Source organism: Ambystoma mexicanum, chromosome 8, assembly GCF_040938575.1.
Source record: "Ambystoma mexicanum isolate Mex_15411 chromosome 8, UKY_AmexF1_1, whole genome shotgun sequence".
Lineage (NCBI taxonomy): Eukaryota > Metazoa > Chordata > Amphibia > Caudata > Ambystomatidae > Ambystoma > Ambystoma mexicanum.
The window spans coordinates 1,425,590,351-1,425,602,835 of NC_090929.1; the positions used below are offsets into that span (position 1 = coordinate 1,425,590,351).

Here is a 12,485-nt window from a genome sequence, read left to right on the forward strand (position 1 = left end):
ACCACCATTCTAGAAAGCTATGCATAGCGTTTTCATCCCTGTTAGAGAATTAAATTTGGTTCTAATAATGTTTGTCTCTGGAAGCCAGCCCCGCCCCCACCTTAATTGCCGGCCTTGTTCTACTTGCATCACCACAGATGAGTTGACTCAGAGCTTCAATTCATATGTACTGTTGTGTCTCTGTGTTTCTCTTCCAGTGGTGGCACTAAAAGGCAACTCAGCATTTCACATCTATAGGTTAGCATTCCTTTTCAAGTGGTTGTCCTACTACAGGTCCTTTGGGGTGTACTGTAATGTTGCTTTGTTTTTTTAGTGTCAATACAACATTTGGTGCCATATAATGTTGTAATTAAGCCTTAGCATTTGCAGGGCGCAGGACAGGGAGGAAGCTGGGATGAGAGTGAGAAGAGATGCCTCAGTGGAGCTCCTCCATGCTTGCATGACTTGTCTGGATCTTCTCAAAGGTCTCGCCCAGCTTCGGGCTGTGCTCATCCCAGCACAACAGTGGTTCCTGGTTCCAGTTCATCAAGGGCGAGGCATAGGAGATGCAAGTAAACCTGGGCAGATAAGACAGGGGGGGAGTGGGCAAAAGGAAAACAACCAGACTGGGACAATGTCCAAAGAAAGCAGAGGCCAGGTGTGGCTGAGGCAAGGAGGGTGTAGCTTGCATGTTGAGGGAGGGACTCAGAAAAGGGTCGAGAATCAATGAAAGGAGGTCCACTGAGGCAAGGGGCATGGATAGGGAAGGCAAGGTTTATACAGGCACTGGGACAAATGGCAGTTATTGGGAATTAGCAGTTGGACATGAGTTGAAAGGGTGTACATTCACAATATCTAAGAAACATAAGGATAGACACACTGTGAAAGGCATATTCTGAACATTTTTGAAAATAATGCAAATTTCAGTGGTAATTTATTTTTAACAGTAATGCTTTATCATTTGCTTGTAAAAGGTATCCAGGTTTTCATATTTAGCAATCGATTCATCCTGTTTGCTGATGCAACAAAACTAATTGAGATTCCCGCCCCAGCCTACTAGAGACTGGATGGGTGCCATTCATGGAAGCAGGTTCCCCTGCACTGGCTGCTGCTTTGCCTTCCTACTGCCTCAGACAGGAAAGCCTGGGAAGCAAACTAGGCATGACAATCGCCACAGATTTTGAGGAAACAGACAGTGTGCAACCAGCGACACTGTATCCTGCTCCCGCTCTTTTATGCAGCAAAGGAGCTAACGCCCCTGCTCTCCCTCGCATTTCACACAATGCATGCTTTATGGAATCTTCACATGGTGTCAAACAAAGGACTATTCCACGTGATGCCATGCAGGAGGAGACACACGCCATGCATGCGGAGACACACACGATGCAGTTGCAGCATAGTGACTAAAATGCAGTAGATAGTCCAGGTGATATAATCAGCCCCTGTAGAATTCAGTAGCAACAGTTGGCAATACACCATAACTAAACATCTGAGCGTGTCATGATCCACATTCCTTGGTCTTTCCACAAATAATTGCTCTGGTAAAACATGAAAACATGGTTTAGCTTTGCATCTTAGCAGGAAATCAAGCTCTGTCTCGGAATATATCCACCTTGAGTTAGGCACAATTATTCACAGATACACAAATAACTTTAAATGCCTATTTTAAGTGTATACGATGTATGGAATTCCATGAAATAGAATTACTCAAAGGGGGATAATGCAAGTGTGAATGATCTCAAATTGCGCAACATATTTCCTTTCTCAATGTACCTCATCACATGTGTCTGGAGATCCCCCATCCTCTAGGAATCTTTCAATGATCTTTATCTTGCCTTGTACAGCAGCTTGAAGGAATTCTTCAGGTTGCACTGGACCAGTCTGGGAAGAAACCACAACAAAACTAGAGATCAGGGTTAACATTGTGTTTAGTACAAAGATCGATGGAAAGCTGCAGTGCATGAAATATTAATTACTCCATTCAACCTAAGATCACTTCTTATTTTGGCCACTGCAGGAATTTATTAAGCTAAAGACATGAGGGTATTCTGTGCCCAATCCTCCTGTGGTCCTTGCTGTGGGAGAGCAATTCAAGTCCAGGCAAAATCTATGCCTGCACCTGAAGCTTGCCATCTACCTCGTAGGCACTGGACAGTTTTACCAAACAAAGGCATTCAACCAATTTTTATAGAGTTGAAGTTAAAAAAAGCACTTACAAATTCCTCCATTTCTTGTGGGATCTCCACGGTAGAGACCCTGGACCTCCTTTTCTTCTTCTCCTTTCTCTGCTTCCTCAGCTCCATGAGGTTTTCAATGCCCCCAACATCAACAATTTCCCTTCGCAAGTCCAAGGAGGTCTTCCTTACCCTCTCTGCTGCCTGTAGGGTTACAAACAGCCCATAAGCAAGGACATAACTTTATGCAGTGTGTAATTCTGTAGTGTAAGAGACTATCAGTAGAAGGTCAGACTTGCATGTTCAACGTGTGCAATTCTATAAGCTCTTTCATTTGGTGGAACAAATCTGCTTCACAAATGTTGTGCTGCACCAAATCAAGAGATGCCCACAAGCATCTCCAATTTTCATTTGTTGCCTAATACACGATTCGCAAAGATAAAACTGAAGCAAATCTTTGTGAATTATATCCAGATATGCTCCAGTCTTTATGATTTGTTAATGAGGTATAATGGAACAGATGCAAATCACAAATGTTCACAGGGATCTCCTGATTTGATCCTGTCAAAATCTTTGTGAATCAGGGACAAAATGGGCAAATCTGTCTTTAACACTTGGTTATTCCAATTTGGTAGAGGATAGTTATCATGTGTACCTTCACTATCAGCAGGATGTGTTCATTCAATTGAATGATTACACTTCTTTATCTGCTTTAGAATTCTTCTATTCATGCTGGATTGCATCCTTGTTAATATACTTTATTCACAAACATTAGAACAATATTACATTGAAATACATATAGTGCAGAACCAAAAACTTACAGTGATTAAATATTCAGTCAAGAAACTTTGGCATGTTAGTGTATAGAACTGTGTAAAGCAAAGAAGAATTTGCCAAGAAGCACATACGTAGGGAACGGGACAAAGTTTAACAGCTAGATAAGTATTTATTGAAGCTACGCAGGAGCATGTTTTGTAAGTAAAGTGATGTTCTTAAGAGCAGCTTGTGGAAGACTCCACCAACGAGAGGTGCAGCTTGGGATTTCTCTGGTTCTCCAACAACTTTGCATGTGCATGCCAGTGAAAGAAAGAAGTCTGTTTACAGATGCAAAGTAAGCTAAGTGCAATTTACACCTTCGGTCACACACAAATTGCATGCATGATGATTCACAAAGTATTCATACACATTTCTTCTACCCTTAATCTTTGTTTCACTTTAATTTACTTTACAAATTATGTGTGCCAGGTAATCATATACAACTAACTATCCATTAGTCAAGGGGCGTCAATTCACACCCCAATTCCAGCACTCAGAAATTTGAGTTGATATACTGATTGTCACTCATAGTCCATGCAACTGTAATAACATTTCAAACTGAAATCAACTTTCTTAGCCCTTTGCAACCTTTATTCAAAATAGTGCACAATGGCATATCCAATTTAAAATCTTTCCCAACCAGGGTCCTATTTTTAGATCATTCTCTCTATTGGTTCATGAACTGAAAGATGAACATCCTTTTCTGTCCAATGTAATGTTCTGTTTTGCTTCTAATTTCATGCATACATTATAAAAACATGCTAGTTCAAAGTAATCATTCTAACCTTTAGGCACTTTATTTTCCAATGTATGTATCCAATAACATTTACACTACTTCAAAATCCATTCTCGATCCCCTCCATTCTTCAGTTTAATTAAGCAATAAGCCGCGAGCAGGGGGGGCATTATAACTTCAGGTAATGCCGCTGGGTCCATAGTCAGAGACCCGGGCGAAGTACCCCGGCCCGCAAGACTTCTCCCTTTCCATGGCGGCCATTCAAAAAATAGGAACAATGCAAACAAAGAAAAGGGCCATGGAAAGGAGAGAAGGGACTATGTGTAGTCCCTTCTTCCTTTTCATGATGGCCTGTTGCGGATCGGCAGCAAACACGCTGGGGACAGAAGTGTTCCCAGCGTGTCCGCTCCTGAAATGGACCAAAAAGAAGGTAAGTGGGGTTGGGAGGGTGAGGAGGGGATTGTTTGTATTGGGGTTCTTGGGGGAAAACACTTAGCACAATCCCTGGCAGGAGAAGATGGCAGCCTCCAGCCGTGTGGTGGCTCGGAGCGGGGATTACCCAGTTCCGAGCCTTCTCATTGGCTCAGGGCCTTCCACACCCCTCCGCTGGGGACAAAGGAAAGGAACGTTAGGAAAAGGATTTCCAGTCGGGTAAAGCCCCGGCGAGGATCAATCAGATTGCATGTTACAATCTGATATTCCCTTGCCGGGTACTAATAAGAGATACAACGTAATGAGCAATGGTGTATGCTTATTTCTATTGTCACAGACTGTTATTTGAATTCAATACAAACAATGAGCAATAATACAGTGGGCCTCATTACGAGTCCGGCGGTAGCCGTGCTGGAAAAACTGGCAGGCTGCCGTCGGACCCGTAATAACATTCCGCCTCTGTGATTGCCGTAATCACCGGGGCATTACAACCCTGGTGACCCAGTAATTCTGGAGGTGGAATCCTGTAAATCCCCATTGCCATGGAGTCTGATAGGTCTCCATGGGGATGGGGACCATGGAAACACTGGTTCCGTCTATGACAGAGCTGGTGTTTCCATGTCCGCCTGCAGGCGGGTGGTGTTACTTCCGCCAAGTTAGACCTGGCGGGAGTGACACCTTCCGCCTGCAGGACTCGGAATCAGCTGGTCTGGAAACAACAGTGGTGGTGGATTTACCGCCACCGTTGTTTCCGGACCTGCAGGGTCGTAATTATGCCCAGTGTGTTGTCTTTCTTCTTCTGATGTTAGGCATTAGTGGGATGAGTGGGTGAGATATGTGAAGGTTAGATGCACACCCAACCCCACAATATATAGTTTAGGGAACTGTAAACAATTATGGGCCAACAGTAAAGTGAAAATGGGATCTTTATAGGAGAATCAATTAAGAAAATAATGTTAACTATCAGGATGGTCTTCTCCTCAATGCAAGGCAGGTAGTTTGGAATTCAGGACCCTGGAGGCAATGTCTGAGTTTATCCAGCTTTGGGAGGTTGCACCACCTTCCTTCCTGTGGTGGCGGGGTCTTATGGTTGTCCCAAACCATCTTCTTCACTATGGCTACCTGCTGGATGTCTGAAGTCCGTACCACAAGAATTACTCTTGCACAAAGTCCTGCAAGCAGACAGGTCTACTATCAAGCGATTGGGGGAGGAGTGGACACTGCAACATAGTTCAGTGAAAATCTAAAAGTACAATATTATGATTTGGTGCAGAGCACATGGATTGCTATAGATGTATGAACAAACAGACTTAATGGATGCAATGGTTGTGCCCTAGTAGTGAAACACTACAACCATCCAAGCTTATTAAAAAAAAAAAGTAAATAGCAAATCCTAATACAAAATGGTGGCTGAAGGCTTTTAATGAACGTCTAGGTAGACAGCGTTCGGACAATGCATTTCGGACCAAACAGGTTCTTCATCAGGGTAGAATCTGCATAGTGAAAAAAACAAGTATCTGAGTAAAGTAAAGGAATGGAAAACCAAAAGGGGTGGAATGGAAAGAGAAAGAGAAAACTAGCTTCTCCAGCATTGGATCTTTCATAGATTCACATACTTGAATATTCCCCATCGTCACACTGGGAATCCTCTGTAATTTATAATATATATAATTCTTTCCCAATAGGAAAAAAGCAACAAAGAGTGTCCATTGTGCCTGAAAGGCACTCACTAGTGTAGTACCTCCACCTCACATTGGTCCTTTATGACCCTAATCAATGACGTGGCAGGGTTTAAGCTCCACCCCAGGCAGCCATCTTCAGATGTTTCACTGCAGTATACCAGACATGGGGAATCCTCTTTAGCACTCTGAGCTTTCATCGTTTTTCACTTTATTCTTCCCATTTTCATTACATTAATACTCTGAGATCCAGTATTACCCCTGGTGTTTTCCTGGGCTCAGGAAATTCACCTCCTCTGCCATTTTCATCAAGTGAAAGAACATCAGAGGCATGGCAGAGGTGGAAGGACCTGCCAAGAGGCTCGCTCTCCCTGTTCAATGACTGCAGCTGGTGCAAAAAGAAGGTGGTTTACATAAAGGATCCAGATGAACAGTGCATTTATTGTTTGTACCCTCATGACATCCAAAAGTGTGATATCTGCAAGACCTTTTCTAACAAAACCTTACAGGACAGACATAGGAGACTAGTGTTACATCTGGAAACCAAATGTCAGTCATCAGATGAGGAGTCTGCAAAGACAGCCCCTGCCTAACCTCATAGAAGTACTGAGAAGCAAGCTTTCAAAAGAAGAGCTTCTTAGTAGAAAGGAGAGGCTCTCCACCACTTAAAAGCAAGTAAAAGGGTGACAAAAGCTCCCTTACGCCATCCGCAGCCACTAAAAGCTTAAAGAGCCATCACCATGAAGAGAGAACTTCTTCTAAAGGTAAGGGACCTGCCTCCAAAACTTCATCTAGGGAAAGTTCGTCCATGGGCCCACCGTTGACGGGTAATCCACACATGAGCGGTGCTCTGTCCACAAACGACCGTACGCACAGGAATGACAGTAGGTCATCGATGCCAAAGCTGTCGATGGAGGGCCATCCATCCACAGCGGAAATTAAGATCTTCTCATCGACGGGCAAGTCCTCGTCTTCCAAATCTTCTTTGACGACAAAAGAGTCCTTGTCGACAGCGACAGAAAATCACGGTTCGTCCACTAAGCTGTCGGTGCCAAAACCATCAACCAATATCTCGTTGATGGAGGAACCCTCCACCAAGAGGGATGCTGAGAAACTATCATCAAACACCCTGTCAACAGGAAAATCAACCTCTATGGAGTGAAACAAAAATAAATCTAAAATCCAGCTGAAGGTAGCTCCGTCCACAGCAGGAAGACATGAGGAAATGCTGGCAATTCCTACAGTTAACCTGTCACCTATCAAGGAGATGGCAGAACTTCCAGATGTGATACTTCAGGAGGAGTTTTCTAAAGTTAAGGAAATGGGTGAAGAACCCAAACATCCACCAAAGGAAAACAGCCCACAGTGGTAGCCTACCACAGTGGACGGTTTGGACCCATTTGATCCAATGCTTATGCAATCCATGCAGAGGATTATAGAGGAATTCAACAGACGTCAAAAAGCTCAGCTCTTAGGGCCTTCTACTTCTACAGCAGGGGAAAGAAGGCACATAACTGCATCCCCAATAAGAGTGGGTGACAAATCATCACAATGAGGAGCATCACCTCAGCATCAGCACATGACGCCCTCACATGCTTCGTCTCAGGGATCTCCACCACCCAGAAAGTCCCAGAAATGTAAACTGTCCCCTTTGCTACAAGCCAGATCCAGTGATAGGTCCTTGTCATGCAGTGCATCACCAAGAAGATTGCCTCCGCTAAGAAGGCCATCGCCTCCAAGGTATCGGAACAGAGATGCACCATCCACAGTGTCAGTATCCGATTGGCAGAATGACACATATGCAACAAGATGACCCATACAGGGATTTCTCTGATGCAGACGATGAACCTGAGGAAGGGCAGTGTCCTACAGATGCACCAGATCAACATAGTGAATAAGACAACTATGTGATAGAAAAACAGCAGAGACGAGACTCACCAGGCGTTACTTCACCACGGAATGATTTAGTGTTATTCCCAACATTACTAGCTAAAGTGGCAGACTTATTCCATCTCCAAATGGCCTGAGAAAAAAGAAGTTGCTGCTCTATTAGCACAGAGCTAAACGCAGTAGAACAATCACAACTATCCTGGTTTCGGACACAATTTGGGAAGCGGGTGAAAAGATTTGATCAAATCCATAGTCTACTCCTGCCTTAGTCTCATGGCCAGAGAAAAAATACAAAGCGCCGGACACAGCTCCACTTTGCCTAAGGGGACACCCAAAGCAGGATTCTGTGATTACAGGCACAGCAGGAAAAAAAGTTGGCAAGGCCTTCTTCATCATTAAAAGAAGCTCCAGATAAAGAAGGTCGCAAATTGGAAGCCATGGCCAGGAAGGTGTCGTCTCTAGCCTCTCTTACAATGAATGCAGCTGATGCATTGTCAATGACGGCAAGGCTTGACAGATAGCTCTGGCTAAGAATGCCCAGACTAACCAAACATTTGCCAGAGGAACTCCAGGATGAAGCAAAAATTATCGTAGCTGATGGTAAAGCCACTTCTGATCACATGATGGACGCGGCCGTTGACGTGGTCGAAATGGATTTTAGAAAAATGGCTCATGACACAGTACTTAGAAGACAAGTCTGGATGAAGACAATCAATTTCAGGCCTCAAGTGCAGGCCCAAATTCTGGACATTCCCTTTGATGGGCAGATCTTTTTGGTTAAAACAATTGATGGCTTTTTTAAGGGCAGACACGGATACGGCTAGAGCGATAAACTTGTTTAAGAACAAGGACAAGGAATGCCTCCCCTTTCGTGCCTTTCGCGGCTCCACCGCCAGGTATAGGGGATACAACAGGTCATTGTACAGTAACAAAAAGATCTTTCGTCAGCTCATACCAGGCAGGCAACCGATACCAACAATCTTCAACTAGATGCTCCATGCAAAGAGGCAGGCGTGGGGCAAGCTAACCGAAGGCCCTATCTAAATAAAATTGACAACCCACGTGCATGCCCCCCACGTTGCCCCCCAGTGGGAGGGTGAATAATCCAACACTTACACCATTGGCAAAATATATTGTCAGACAAGTGGGTGTTACAAGTGGCCCGGAATGGACACACTATCAAGTTAATAGGCCACCCTCCTTCTCTGCCACCACAAGCCTGAAGGGTCCATTTGCTGAAACATCTACAGATGGAAGTAGGCTGCAAATAGTAGCCATAGAACCTATGCCACAAAGCCATGAAGGAAAAGGTTTCTATTCTCGATTCTTTCTCATCGAGAAAAAGATTTGTCAGTGACACCCAATATTAGACCTAATGGCCCTAAACAAGCTCAACAGGTGCATCAAATTCAAGATGACTTCCCTTAAAAATGTGCTCCCATGGCTAAACAAGAACGACTTACTGGTGTCCTTGGACTTGAAAGATGCGTACTCCCATGTTTCCATCCACCCAGCACACAGGCAGTACCTCAGGTTCTCAGTGGAGAATGCTCACTTTCAGTTCTGCATCCTCCATATTGGCTTTAAGTCAGCCCCAATGTTTTTTATAAAAATGGCTCGCACCAGTGGCGGCAAACCTCAGGCACACAGGGTTGGAGGTGTTCTCATATCTAGACGACTGGCTAATAAAGGCAGGTTTGCAGAGTCTTCCAACAGCAGCAGTCGAAAGAACATATACCATGCTGAAAACTCTAGGCTTCTCCATCAACAAGGCCAAGTCTATCCGTGTATCAGCTCAAACCACTCTCTTCCTCAGGGCGTAATTTAATACTCGCATCCCCAGGGTGCATTGGCAGAAAGGATATCATTGGTGGAAGGGATATCAGCAACATTAATGCTAGTCTCGTGATTTCTCGACAATACCACCACCACAGTATGTCGGTGCAAATCCCTCCTGGGCATGATGCCCTCCTGTATATACCTCATTCCCAACTGCAGGTTGTGAATGAGGCCAATCCAGGAAGCGCTGGACCACCAATGGCCACAGGCCTACAGATCATGGGAAGACATTGTTCTTCTGTTACCACCGTTTCACAAGGTGCTACATTGGTAGGGAATGAATCCAAACCTAACACAAGTTATGCCATTTCAGGCTCCCACCTGAACACTTCTCCTCAGAACAGGTGCATCCCTCTCAGGCTGGAAGGCACATCTGTGAGGACTTCAGGAAGACACACATGGTCATCCCAAGATTCTCAGCAAGATTCTCAGCTCCACATCAATGCTCTGGAGCTCAGGGCAATCAGCTGGGTGGTGAATTCGTTCCACCCAGTATTAGCGGGCCAGGTGGTCATAGTACAAACAGACAATACGACCTCCATGCATTATACCACCAAGCAGGAAGGCACAAGGTTGACAATTCTCTCGGCGGATGCGCAGAAGCTGTGGACCTTGGCCCTCCATCACAAAGTCCAGATAAGGGAGGAACACCTACCGGGGAAAGACAATGTCCTAGCGGACAACCTAAAGAGAGACTTCTCATTGTCCCACGAACGGAAGTTGGATGACAAGGAAGTAAATCAGTTCTTCCAACGATGGGGCCATGGTTACGCTCACCTGGTTCCCACAGGGTCGTCGATCTGACCCAGACAGCTGCGGTCTCCACCAATGTGATGCGTAGTGAAGAGATGACAGTCTGGACTGTAGAGGTATTCTCCTGCAAGTGGAGACAGGGATTTAGCCACCAGTGGACTTTAGTGATGGCCCCCCAACAGTTCTCGTTCTCCTCACTAATCACCTCCGATATTCCCTTTTGGTAACCTCACCTTATGTTTTTAAATGATGAGCTCTCCATCCTGCATGGCATGCAGGGGCGCGTAGATACCAGTTACTTCACTGGGTTGAAGGTACTGGAGGAGTTCCGGAGGAATATTGACTCCAGTGTCTATAAAGTTCAAAGAGTTCAATATGTCCGATGTTCACTCTTGTTCCATTCCCTCGTTAGGTTGCAGCTGGGTCCAAAAGAATTTTGCCTGGAGGCAGCTGATGGCGTTCAGGTAAGAGTCTGTATTACCAAACACTGTCCGGTAAAAGTTGCATGAGTTTAACTTGCTGTTTTCTCTCCCTTTATAGGTGCGGCATAGGAAGATGCAGCGAATTAAAGAATAATACCTCCGGTGGTAAAGCAGGTAAGCCTATGGTGGCAAAGAGATTGTCCTTGTTGGTTTTCTCGGCTCACCTTGTTATTCCTTTTGTTTTCCCCCCAGGTGCTGGGTTTCGACGAAGAAAATGATGGAGGCAGCGCTGGGTCGAAAGATGCAGTGGACTGGTGAGTATAACGCGGCGCTGCTGCTGCCGAAGCAACGCATGCTGAAATAATGTCCTTTCCAGGCTCGGAGATGTGCTGGGTCCGGAATCAGGTAAGGAATCAAATAATGTCTGTGATCTAACCTCTTCTCCTTTCTTTGCCTTTTGTCTAGGAGCTCCGGATTCGAGGCGTGCGTGGCAGAAGACTGGATGCTGACTTGCAGACACGGTGAGCGTCACGCTGCTGGATGCAGAATAATGCAAAGCATGGGCTGTTGTTCGGGCGTGGTTTAAATAGCCTGCAAAGTAGTCGCAGGTAAGAAGTTCCCCAGAACCACACCCGAGTGAAAAATAGTCCCTGTAATAAAATAGTCCCATCCAGGCCTCACGTTGGCTTGGACTCATTTGCAGCATGGTCTGCATAAGGTAAGTAAAGTCTATGAGCCTGGCGCCTATGGCGCCAGGACTGATTTCTATGATGAGCCTGGCGCCTAAGGCGCCAGGACTGAATCCAAACAGCCCCCAGCCGGGGCTGTTGGGGTTTTAATGAGTATCTGATGCCTGCTCCCGGGGCTGATGGACTTGGTCCGGATGCCCGGGGGTCGTCATCATGACAGCCACCCGGAAATCGATCTATTTGCCAATTGCAGCAACGCAAAATGCCCTCTCTTTGCCTCTAGGACCCAGAAACGCAGTCAATGAGGGATGCATTTTCCCTAACCTGGACGAGGTGGTTCCTCTACGGATTCCCCCCTGACACCATTGCTAGCACGAATTGTGCAGAGGATGAAGGTACTACCATGCCAAATGATTCTCATAGCACTGGCATGGGCACGCCAAGTTTGGTATCTAACCCTCCTATGCCTGTCTCAGTAGGCGTCCATTTGCCTCGGGCCGCATCAGCACCTGTTAACACAGGAGAAGGGCAAAGTTCTCCATCACAACCCACTGAGTCTGTCACTCAGGGCCTGGTTCCCGAACAGCGAAAATTGGCAAGTCTTAACACTCTCTACAGAATGTTTGAACATTATTAGAACTTCCAGGGTGCAGTCAACCCGTTTGACTTACAGCAAAAAGTGGACCTGCTGCACCTCATGGTGTGTGTCATCGCAAATAGAACCACTAACAGTATCTGTAGAACAAGTGTTAACCTACTTGTTACATTTGGCAAAGAGCAGACTTTCTCAATCATCCATTAAAGTGCATCTCTCGACCATCTCAGCATATACCATGAGCCTGCATCAGGGCTCACTAATCACTGACCCAGCCGTCAACATTTTTCTAAAGGACTTACTGCGCACTATTCCTCCAACTCTCAATCCGCTGCCATCTTGGACCTTAAACACGGTCTTGTCTGCCCTCATGGCGGTGCTTTATGAACCCATCCATACATGTGACCTACATTTCTAATCCTTGAAGGTCACTTTTTAGTGTCCATTACACCAGCTAGCAGCCCCTTTCTAAAGAGCCGGC

At 45.5% G+C, this 12,485-nt stretch overlaps 1 protein-coding gene across 2 annotated transcripts in view; it reads right to left on the reverse strand.

The window, feature by feature from the left end:
* The window catches only part of ANKRD2 (ankyrin repeat domain 2), a 473,877-nt gene that overhangs the window by 87,972 nt on the left and 373,420 nt on the right, over positions 1–12,485 (reverse strand). For both annotated transcript variants that reach the window (XM_069611571.1, XM_069611570.1), the window contains 2 exons: positions 2,196–2,357; positions 1,753–1,860 (listed from right to left, as the gene is read on the reverse strand). In XM_069611571.1, the coding sequence (XP_069467672.1) occupies positions 1,753–1,860; positions 2,196–2,357 (270 nt within the window). The remainder of the gene's footprint in view (positions 1–1,752; positions 1,861–2,195; positions 2,358–12,485) is intronic.